The sequence below is a fragment of the Vanellus vanellus genome (assembly GCF_965231255.1).
Source record: "Vanellus vanellus genome assembly, chromosome: 5".
NCBI classification, from domain to species: Eukaryota; Metazoa; Chordata; class Aves; order Charadriiformes; family Charadriidae; genus Vanellus; species Vanellus vanellus.
This window is the reverse complement of record NC_138910.1, coordinates 22,365,516-22,376,956: the sequence shown is the minus strand read 5'-3', so window position 1 is coordinate 22,376,956 and position 11,441 is coordinate 22,365,516. Positions and strand designations below refer to the sequence as shown.

At 44.3% G+C, this 11,441-nt stretch overlaps 1 protein-coding gene across 1 annotated transcript in view; it reads left to right on the top strand.

The window, feature by feature from the left end:
- Nucleotides 1-8,037: 8,037 nt before the first annotated feature.
- STK39 (serine/threonine kinase 39) overlaps nucleotides 8,038-11,441 on the top strand; it is a gene marked incomplete at its 3' end in the record, with an annotated part of 107,274 nt that continues 103,870 nt past the window's right edge. Inside the window, exon 1 of the mRNA XM_082483844.1 lies at nucleotides 8,038-8,326. Coding sequence (XP_082339970.1) covers nucleotides 8,202-8,326 — 125 coding nt within the window. The 5' untranslated portion in view covers nucleotides 8,038-8,201. The remainder of the gene's footprint in view (nucleotides 8,327-11,441) is intronic.

Genomic DNA, 11,441 nt, shown 5'->3' with positions numbered 1-11,441 from the left:
TACCTATTCTAAATCTACCCGCTTCCAGTTTGAAGCCGTTACTCCCTGTCCTATTTCACATAGTGTAGCGCATTGCTCAAGACTTTGTAATATAACTTTGTAGTAAACTTATTCTAAGTAAGCTGTGTCTGACGTGCATGATGTGTTAAAGAGCTTTTAGGTACTATAGGAAATGAAGTGATACTCCAAGAGGGTATTTTTTCACTGACACTGAAGATTCAGATGGAAGCTCTATTTAAGTATCTTCCTGTTGTCTTTTGTACTGTTTGATATTCAGTTTTCTCAGAGCTTCCAGCTGCCCCATTCTTCCCATCAAATGCTATTCTTGCCTGTTGGTTGTTACCCAGCAATATTCACCCTGGGCCCTACACACCCCAGAGTGAGCTCTGCCCGCTCCCCTTGCTCATAGCATCCTCTTCCCATACAGCTCTCTCTGGTGCCACTCAAAGATTACATCCCAGAACTACACCACTTCAGCTGACGCTTTGTGTAAGCAGTATGACATATATCAGTGTGTACTTTCACACCAGCACTATGCCACGTGTTGGTGTAATCACTGGTAAGACAAAACTGTGCCTACACTAGGACTTGTTTACCAACAGAGATAAAACTGCGTTTTACTGGCACCATTTCCAAATATGTTTTCCTGTATATTGGCAAAATTAGGCTTTTATATTAGTACAATAAGCACCCTTACATAAACATAGCAAACAGAACTAGTCAAAGTTAGGGTCAGAGCTCTGACTTTGATTGCTGTATTTGCAGAGGACGCATTACAGGCTATAACAGCAAAACCTGCTTATACCAGCGTATCTGACTTTTGCACACAGTTGATTCTACTATTGGTAATGATTGAAACAAAATTAGGAGTGCTTTCTTGGCATGTTATACCTAGTGATATATACTAAATGTAGGGCTTTTTTGGATACAGCATCTGCGAATAATGATGTCTGCTGGGGGTGTTTTGTTTGTTTTAATGATATGACAGTAAGACTTAAAAATAGGTTGTGCCTAAACTGCCTAATTTCTGTTTCTTGTCTATTAAAAGCACAGCATTGATGAGTTTAGGTTTCTGTCATTCATGGATAAATTAGATTTTTAAAAAAATCATAAAAACAATAAGGGATGCATTAGACAAGAAAGCCTCCTTTTCTTCAATTACACAAATGGTGTGACCCAAAGCAATTGTTAAAGGGTCTTTTAAAGAAGACTAAAATATAAATATTTGAGTCATCAAATGTGGTTTTTTTTTTTAATACTGTGAACATGCAAGGAGTTTATTACTGTACGTTTCAGCTTTTCTTACAATCAGAGAGAAAGGAATTAGAATGTTTAGGAATTTTAAAGCACCTCATTGTTCTGAGGAAGAGATATTTTTCTTTAGATTTGAGTTCTATTTTTAATGCCTTAACTGGCATTTTAATCTTCCTAGAGGGGAGACTACTCATTTGTTACCAGATTTTAGTTTCAGGCATTATTCCATGGCTTGTCTTGGTAGCAGGAAGCTTTGTGAATTTTAATTGATAAATAGGAAAGGATGGCAACTTCTGACCTTTCCCCTTAGATCACCATGTTTCAGCACTTTATTACAGTAGAGGGAATCAGAGCAATAGGCAGTTTTCTGACTCTAAATTTGAAGCTACAAAGACAGTACTTTTGCTGTGCTCTGTGACTTTGGAAATGAATGGCAAGCTCTCCCAACAAGAGAAACACTTGAGACTTCTTGATGCTAAGCCCATGTTGCCAGGGCTCTGAGCATACCAACTGGATTTGCAACTTCTTTCCCTCCTCCTAGACGTTTCACTGTCTGTACTCAAGGCCAGCTCAGACATGGTGCTGCTCTGGAACCTTGGATCAGGGTCCTGTGAAAACAGTTGAGTTTCAAGACAGAGATAGAAGCCTCACCTGCGTCCTCTGCTGCATTCAAGCTCAGGCCCTTGCCTGTGGTCCTTGCCTGAGCTACGCTGCAGCTATGCTTGGTCCTTGCCTGAGCCTACTACTCTGCAGTAGTGCCCAGTCTTGCACCCTGCTGCTCCTGACCTTGCCTTGCTGCCTGAGCTTCCAAGCTGCAGCTTGGACCTGCCCTGTCCCCACAGACTCGCCTGGCAATTATTGGACTGTCACCGACCCTGGCTACCATCCCTGGGATTGCCCCCTCTCCCGCCTGGGGTCCTGCCAGACCTGCTTGGTGCAGCCACTGGCTCTGCTGCCTTGCTGGCACCTGCAGCTCCTGGCTCACCTGCCCTCACAGCTCCCTGACATGGCTTGTTCAAGCAGGAGCTTTTCATTAAATAGTTTTCTTCCTCAAGGATGACCTAGGTTGAGGAGCTCTGCCAGTCCTGTAAAAGCAGAGCAAGCTGCCCTGAGAGATAGGAGCCTGAGCTTTTTATAATGCTCAAGTTGGACTGGCAATCATCTTATTGAAATACTTGGGGGGAAATTTAGCCAGCAGCTCTGGAGAGTTTAATTTCTCATTTGCAAAACATAATGCTGGAAAGAAAGGATGACATATGAGCAAGGTTTATTTTGTTTTTAACTGCCATTTTGATTTCCCAGAAAGTGCTGCCCATCAGAGCCCAGGTTTTCCATCTGAAAAAAAAATTTGGAAATTTTAAATGTCATCACAAATTTTTGTTTAATGGTTGGGCTTCATATACAGGCACACTTACGGCATTTAGATTACAAAATTATTTCAGCTTACATCCCCAAAACCAAAAGGAAAACATTTTAAAGTGTTTCAATCCCAAGAACTCAAGCACTTTGTAAACATTGCTGAATTAAGTTTGTAGCTTCCCAGTAAAGTATGAACTGTTCCTTCCCTGAGCAAATAAATAGAAAACAAGGAAAGTCTAGGGTCATTTACTCAAATGACGAATAGGCTTTTGTAATTAAGGTATTTATTTTGGACTCAGTGTTATTTCATGACCACCTAACAAATCTAAAACTGTGCTTCTGCTTAAGTGGTGGCGTATCCCATTCCCTGCTATTGGCCACATTTTTCTCATGTCTCTCCTGTTTATCACTTGTTTGGCTGCCCGGTGAACTAGCAAATGTTTTCAGCTGAACGAAACCAGGAATTAGCTGTCAGCCAGATTAGGCCCCTGATCTTCCTGTGAGGCTGTGAAATCCCATCCTTAAAAAATATGTGTTATATTCCCAGTTTTGCTACATGTATGACCTTTAGCAAATCCCTTAAGCTTTCTCTGTTTCCAGTTGTGAAATTGAGATAATTATATTCCCCACCCCTTTGGTATGTGAAGATTAATTTATTAATATGCATGAGATGTTCATATCCTACAGTGATGAAAGCCATGGAAGTTCCTAGATCAACTCTTTTATATGTTTGAGTTTTATCCATTCACAGCTACAGAGAGTTCATTCCTGCTAAAAGCCTCAGTAAGCCTGACACCCCCACAACATCTTAATGATATTAAACTGGAATACAAAAGCAACAATAATCTTTATTCCATTGTTGTCTTCATGGTGACTGTAGCCTAAATTCATTCAAATCATCACAGTGGAAACTGTGATTCCTGCAGGTTCCAAAAGGTATTTCTTGCAAAAAGGCTGTTGCTGCCAATACATGAATGGCTAGTGTGTAAATATTCTAAATGCATGCACAGCTCTGAATGTTGAATGTTTGAAATGTATAATCATTGGTGTGCCACCATGATTTAGGTAATGAGCCACTGGTGCTTATGGTGCTGGAATGAGCTAGTCATTTTTAAGCTGGTGATTTTCAAGTTTTGGCTGGATTGGTAGCAACAGCAAGTTAACTGCAAAACGCGTTCTCATGGTCTCGTCTGAAAAAACTGGATGGGGAGGATGTGAAGACTTAACTACCTTACCTGTGGTTCCTACCATGCAATGCTTGCCATGATGTTGAGGAGCGAGCTCTGTCGAGACTGAGGCTGTGTCTGCTCTCCAGCTCTGCAGAGAAGCTCACATAGGCTCTGATATCCTTTTAAGTGATGTCTTTAATATGGCTGATAAGGCCCCTCACATTCAGAGTGGTTGAGACAAAGGTGTGAGCATTTCCTTTATCTGTGGCCTGCAAAATAGCATGGTCAAATAAGAAAATACTTAAGAAAAAGGTTTGGTGTTCACATGGAAGAGAATAGTACTTCATTTTCTTTCTAGTAGGAAGACTCACTAATCATAGTGGCATGTAGTGTGGCACTGACTGTACATACCAGAAAGGCAATGGAAGTTTCTGTTGCAAGGACCGGTAACAGCTTGGGGTATGGCATATAAGGAAATAATTAAAAGACCCATTTATCTATATAACAGTCAACTCCAGCTTAATGGTTACTGGTTCAACAATCATTAATATCCAGAACACAAAATCTTCCTACCTGAGTTTAAGGAGTAAATTTGCTGAGTGGAACAGCTTGCAAAGCTTTTCAAGGAGGGGAGGGAAGGAAAGAGACAAAGGCATCAAGGCCTTCAACCTAGGAAAAAAAATAAAGGTTTTTTATTTTGTAAGGTCACTATGCTCTGGTAGACAATAATTTCAGTGAAGCTTAGTAAGGACACAGCTGACAGCGACTACTGAATCAAATGTTTTCCAGTGTATTAAGTAAGACACTTTTTGTAATGCAAATTGCCAAGAAGATTCTCATGTCTTCTGTGTGAGCAGAAACTAACCTAAGCTGCAAGCTTTGATGAAAGCAAGCATCCTAGTGACAATAATGGGCATGTTACCTATTTAACTATACATTCACCTGAAGAGAAAGGGAGGTTGAAAGCATTTAGCCCGCTCACATCAGCACCAGCTGCTGCTGCTCTGTCAGCCTTCAGATCTCTCAATGTGGTTTAAAGCACAGCTGTCCCTCACTGCTACCAAATTAGAGGCTTTCAAAATTTATGTACATAATTGCAGACAACTGTGCTACACCATGTAATGGTCATAATTGCAACATTAGGCCATTTTTGGGATATCGGATGGTTTTACTTTACTTGTTTTTCTGAGGTAGAAGTGATAGTGGAGAGATTAGTTCCTGCACACTCTGGTTTGATCTATGCTAAGTTAAATGGCTGTTTAAGTAAGTTGCATCTGCTGCTTTTCTACTCAGAAAAAAAGGAGTGGGTGGATGCTCTCCCCTGTGCGTGCTTACTAGGGTATATACCATTGCTTATGAGACCCAGTCCTCATGCTTGTCTTTGACTTTATATAGGTATATTTATGTTTAAAGCTAATTAATTGGTCTGAAATGTTATTGTAAGCACCAATGTTATTCTTGTCTAAGTCCTTCAAACCTATACATGAAGTCTGGGTTATTTTGCTTTAAACTGTTTTGGGTTTTTTTGGTTCTGTCTGCAGAGGGTACTGCTGGAGACTACTGAAAGGTCAGAGCATTGGCTTAACTTGTCTCCCGTGGTGGCCTACAGGGGTTTAAATATCGCCAGGTTTGATTGTAGCCTATGTAAAGCCTTTTTTCCAGTTTGGACTCAATGATTTGGTGACTGAACTCAGTGACCGAGCCAATCTCTTGGAGTTCTATGTCTTCAAGCACTAGGAAAAGCCACACCATGTTTGGACAAGACCGTTCTGAACTGCCTTCATTTGGGAGAATAGTGATTTTAAGTGAGTCCTAGCACCTTCTCTGGAATCTCCGAAATCTGCACATTGCTATTCTTTTCAGTGTCTGAAAAGTCTTGTGGAAGAACTCCTGCTTGTAATGCTTTGAACAGCAGAGCCTGCAGTACTGCAGGGCTCTTCTCCTCTGCCTCCAGCAGGGGACCTGCTTTCCAAAGGCAGCTTGGCCTACTGGCACAGACCAGCTGCTTCAAGGTCTTGCTGTTCTTTCTTTTATCTTACCCGTCTGATATTTTTCTTGAGTTGTATCCTGAATGCACGGAACAATTCCCAGAGGTTTATATAATTTCTATCCTGGAAAGTTCCTTCTGTAAAAGCTGCTCATTTCAACAAATTACTGAGTGTCGGTGCACTCTAGAAATCTGCAAAGTTGTAGGATTATTAGGACAATAATCGGGACAAAAATTACTATAATGGTAACAGATGTAAACCAGCAGTTTAGATGGTGCTATGACAGGAGCATCACAGAAATTCATGGCTCAGGAACTAAAACCACCCCCTACCCCCCTGCCACCACCCGCAACAACTGAGTACAGATGGAGAAGTTGGCCGTTTTCCATCAATAGTGAGTAACCCATTTTTCTGTGCTGATTGATTTGGCCTGTGCTGTTCCTGTCTTACTCTTTTTTTTTTTCATGCTATTGCTGGCAGAAAGGTCTTCTCTACTAACAAGTTTGTCTAGTCTTGGCATTAAGCTTAATATTGAATGACAATTTAATACTTCCTCTTCTAAGTCTTGCTGACCTTTAGTTTTGTGGTAGATAATTTCTAATGTGTGTAAAAATGTAAAAATATTTTAACCACCTAGCTTTTAAAAATGAGATTGAGAGGAATCTTTAGGTTAGCACAAAAATGTGCAATATTTTCTCTACTACTAGGACCCTCTATACTGAGCTTAACATGTGAGAAAATGGACGTTCAGTGCACAAGTGATTCCCTATTTGCAAGCTGCTGATACACTGTCTGATGAAATGTTAAGCGGTAGTGAGGTGTTTATTCTTCTTTCAGCTTTCTCAGCAACACAGCAAAACAGAAGTAACTGGCTTTCCTTTTTGGAATAGCCTTCTATTAACTGAAATTCTTCCCTGAATAAGCTACGCAAAAAATTTAATTAGTAAAAGAGGGTTATCCTGAACTGAACTAGGACTGAATAAGGTATCTGACAGGCTGTGTTATGTGTATCTTTTTTATGACTTTAAATGACACTTCATCATACTTCCTAACAAATGAGATTCAGTTCTGCTTTTAATCAGTGCTGACTTCGAAGGCTTTCCTGCTCACACATTTTCATTTTTAGTTCCAATTACCTTAAATTCCTGCTATAATAGGAAGATTTTAAAATCTATGGAAATCTTTTCTTATCGCTCTTCCAGATCTCCATAAATCTTAAAATACAAAGCATTCAAAGTAGGAGTGAGACTGTAGACTGCACAAATAGCCATTTTCTAAATTATTTCATAGTAAGTAAAATCCTGCTGCTATTATACAAACACTGGCACTACTAAGAGGGTGGAAAGAAAAAATAATTCTGTACTAATATTAACAGCATACTTTCATCTAGCCACAGATTTTTTTTTTTATCTCATTTTGTCTGGGAAGCAGTAGAGAACTTTAATTATGATTCTTGTCTTGCATATTGGTTTAAATCACTTGGTTCTGGTAAGCCAAGGGGAACATTTCTCAAAAGTCCTTCTTGGTAGCATGAGCTGTGGCAGTGGCCACACTGAGGTGACGTGGTGCAGCTCTGCCACCCTCTCCCTGGAAAGGGCCGCTCATGTCAACTGGTGACTTAACCACTTTGCAGGACTGGAGCCCTCATCGCTGATGAAAACAAATGTTGGTTGTTTTTTGTTTTTGTTTTTCAGGTCCTCAAATTTAAATAGAAGTAATCTTGCAGCAGCAGTGATGTCGGCAGTGACACTTATACGCTGGAGGGCTGTGCTCTAGAGGTGCCTGTGTGCTTACGCTACCGGCCTAACAGGTGCTTTCCTGCACCCCCCGCCATGCAGCGTGGCCGCCTTCCAGCCCTCCCCCGGCCCCCGTGCTCAGCCCCGGCGGGGTCCGGAGCGGGCCCCGCGGCCTGCACACGCTCAGCTCGCCGCCCTTTCACAGCGCCTCCGGCTTCCAGCCGCGGAGAGCCTTACGCGGAGCGGCGGGATGAGCTGGGAAGGAAGATGGCCGGAGATGCAGCCAGCCGCCAGGCAGGTTACGAGCCGCTGGGGAAAGAGGCGAGACCCCGGGGTGAGCGGGGCCGACCCCCCCCCGCCTCCCCCGGGGCGCCTCCGCCGGAGAGCCCGCGCTTCCCCCTCAGGCGGCGGCGCGTGAGGGGGGCGACCACCGCGTTCTGCCGGCGCCGCGCACCGACACCGGCCGGGGGCCGCCGGGCCCGACAGCCGCTCTCCCGCTCCCCTCAGCGGCGCGGGGCGAGCGCCCGGGGCCGGCGGCGGCGCCCGCCTCTGCCTCCTCCCCCTCGGTGCCCTGCCTCCTCCCTCCGCCGGGCGGCCGGCTGCGCGGGGAGGGAGGGAGGGAGCGCGGCCGAAAGGTGTTGCTGGAAGGGAAGTTTGAAGAAGGTCGTCGGGTGCCTGGGCGCTCCGGCAGCATCATGGCGGAGCAGAGCGAGTCGCCGGTCCACGTCCAGCAGCCCCAGCCGGCGCCCGCGCCCGCCGCCCCGGCCGTCGGCTGGCCCATCTGCAGGGATGCCTACGAGCTACAGGAGGTTATCGGTCAGTGGAGTGGAAAAGCGGGGAGGGCGGCAGAGGGGGGGATGCTGCGGGGCGGAGGCGGGGGGATGCCGCGGCGGCCGGCCGGCTCCGGGCCTACCGGCGTTCATCCTCCCGCAGGCTGGTGCTCGCTCAATGCGGCGGACGCACCCGGCACTGCAGTGGCGCCGCCGCCGGCTGCTGCAAACTTTACCCGCCCGGCAGCGGGCGGGCGGCGCGGCCCCGGGGGGCGGCGGCTCCTTCTAGAACCCGCCGCGCCCCGCCCGGTGCGGCCCGGCCCGGCCGAGGGTGCTGCCGCCGCTCCGCTGCCCTGCGGTGCATCGTCAGCCGCTGTACCGGTGGCTGCCGCTGCCCGAGCCCTGACCCGCTGGTTTGCGCTGGGACCCCGGCAACTCTGCAAATGCGCGCCCTGTGCTCTCTGTGTGTGTCGGGGGGGGGGGGTGTCTGTCTGTGGATGCACACATGTGCATGCATCCGCTTAGATTACTCTGCATTTTTCCGGTGGTTTCATGGGGGACGTAAATCTCACTCCTAGATCTGCTACTATCGGGCTGACTTCCTTTCATTTTTTTTTTTTTTTTTTGAGATGCATATATATAGTTAAACCCTTTCCTCTTCTCCTTCACTGTTTAATCTTGTCTCCATCTCCTTGTGCCCCTCGGCCCGGCTCCTGGTGCCTGTCGGTGGCACGCAAGGCCAGCGGGGGATTACAGCTTCGTTTCACCCCGTCCAACCGGCTTTTGTCCAGGTTTGCCGTGTGAGGTTTAACCCAACTGCCGCCCCCCTCCCCACGTCCCTGTGGGTAGGGGCCTTTCTGGTAGGCACTTCAGAGCTTTGTTCACGTGTCCCGCTAATGCAGATCAGATGTGTTCCGTCTCCATCCCCTATATTTGGATTGGATTATTTTGAATTTTATTGTGTGAAAAAGTGACTTGTTAACAGTATGTGTGATGGAAAGTTTTTTGTCTCCTGACCTAGATGTTGCTTGTTGCTAATGAACTACTTCAGGAAAACGTGCTGTTATTTGTATGTAACATTTTAAACCTCCAGCAAATACTGCAGATGGCAAAGACCAGCTCTAAGGCTGTGATTGCCATTCCTTATGAATGAGGCCGCTTAAATGAAAAAAATCGAGGAGTCTTGCCTGCTGATGGTGTTGGTTGTCTTCAGTATTACACATTATTGCTAATTGTTGTCAGGCTGATGACAACCAGAACTGCATGTTATTGATCTGGTTTGCAAGTTGTGTGTACTCAGTTTTGTCATTAAGCTTTTTATTATCCAGAGGCAGAAACAAAATTGTTGACAAAAGTACTTCTTTGTTAAAATGTGATGGCTTTCTTTTGACCCAGGTGGTGCCTTTGTGTTTCTGTTTCCACTTCCTAGGCTGTGGAAAGGGACCAAGGAGGCATGAGGGTTCAGGTCCCTGGAGGTGGCAGGCCTGGACCAGACGGGTGCTCAGCATCAAGCGAGTGCTGCCAGCAAAGGGCCCCCCGTGGGCTGGGTTTACTGGCCAGGGGGCTTTGTTTTACTCGGTCTGGGGAATGGATCTAAATTAGCCAAGTGGAAGTGATCCAATTAGCATAATCTATATATTTGCTGAGGAGTAAATTCCTCTTCTAACGTAAAAAAGGCCTCGAAGGTGTTGGATTAATCCTTGTCTAGGGTGTGACATGAGTCATGAGAGTTATTTAAATAGTAGTTATTTTCTGTTGAATGCATGGGTGAGAGTTTCATTTAGAAACTCCTTTCTACTCCTTTCCATTTAAAAGCTTGTATGTTTTTATATGTAAAATGTATTTCTAAACATTTATAGATAAGCATACATGCATTGTACAGGTAGATGCTAAATTGGAGTAGCAAATACCTATCTGTAGAGAAACTTTATTGCTAGTTACGTACTAGTGCTATTAAATGTTGTTATTATTTCTTCAACTAAAGTGTATGTGTAGTGAGGAAACTGAGGTCAGCTTATATTGAATCAGATTCTTGGACACACTGAACTTGCCTGACTTCAATTGAACTTTCACTAAGCTTAGGTTGCTTGCATGACTTTCTCTCAAACTCACTGAGATTTATTTTGTACCACTTGACTTAAATATATTGTGCTTAATCAATACGTCTTTTTTCATTAACACCTTGTATTTGTTGTCTTAACTTATAGGAGACCTGCTATGAAATTAATTTAGTCTCAATACTATTAAAAATAGTAAAAAACCCCCACAATCAAACACACCCCACTTCCTCCAAAAAGACCCTTTATAAATTCTATGCATTTGACCAAATGTGGGCATAATTTTGGAGATGTTGGATGAATGTTGTTTTTAATGAACCTAGTGAGGGACTTTTAAAGCATTTTTTTATACCTGAGGAAGGGGAGAATGATACAGTCTGAACTTGGTTCAGTGGCAATTTATATCCCTTTGCATCGGCCATGCCAGGGTTAATTGCATTGTGAAAGGGAGTAGTTACCAGTTGCTGAAACGGAGCCCTTCACCTCTGGAAAGCACTACATACCTTTCCCGGAGGAGCTGGGTAGCGTCTTCAGGGACGGGTTCAGTTACAACAGCCCTTTGGCAGTTAAATGAGAAAAATAACAACATAGTGAAGCATCTTTGTGGGTTTTGCAGGGGGAAAAGGTACCCAGGGTGAGGCACACCAGGATGGCTTATCACAACACTTCCCAACTGAATAGGCTTTATATCATACGGTAACTAAAATGCAGATGCAGAATTACTTCGATGGCCTATTTTAGGGGGCATTTAAAAGTTTTGGTGGTGATCAAAAAAATGAAAATCATTGTTAGTCATGTGGGCTGTCTTCATCCTGTGGGTTTAGCAGGTTAGAGAAGTTCTGCTCTTTTTCTGTGTGAGAAAGTGAACTTTTCTTATTCCTCATCTGTGTCTAGCCAAATGCTATTTTGAAAACCAAGGCCACATGATATGGATTTCAAATGATGCAGCTTTTTTTCCTTCTCTGTCCATTGTTTCCTTTGTGGTGGTTGGGAGATTCAAGTGCGTGTTAAAGAGAAAATGCTGGCTTTAAGGCGTACTTCTTATGAGATTTTATTCCACGTTTTTATTTTTAAGGTCGCTAGCCAGTTCTTTGTAAACTCTTGGTGT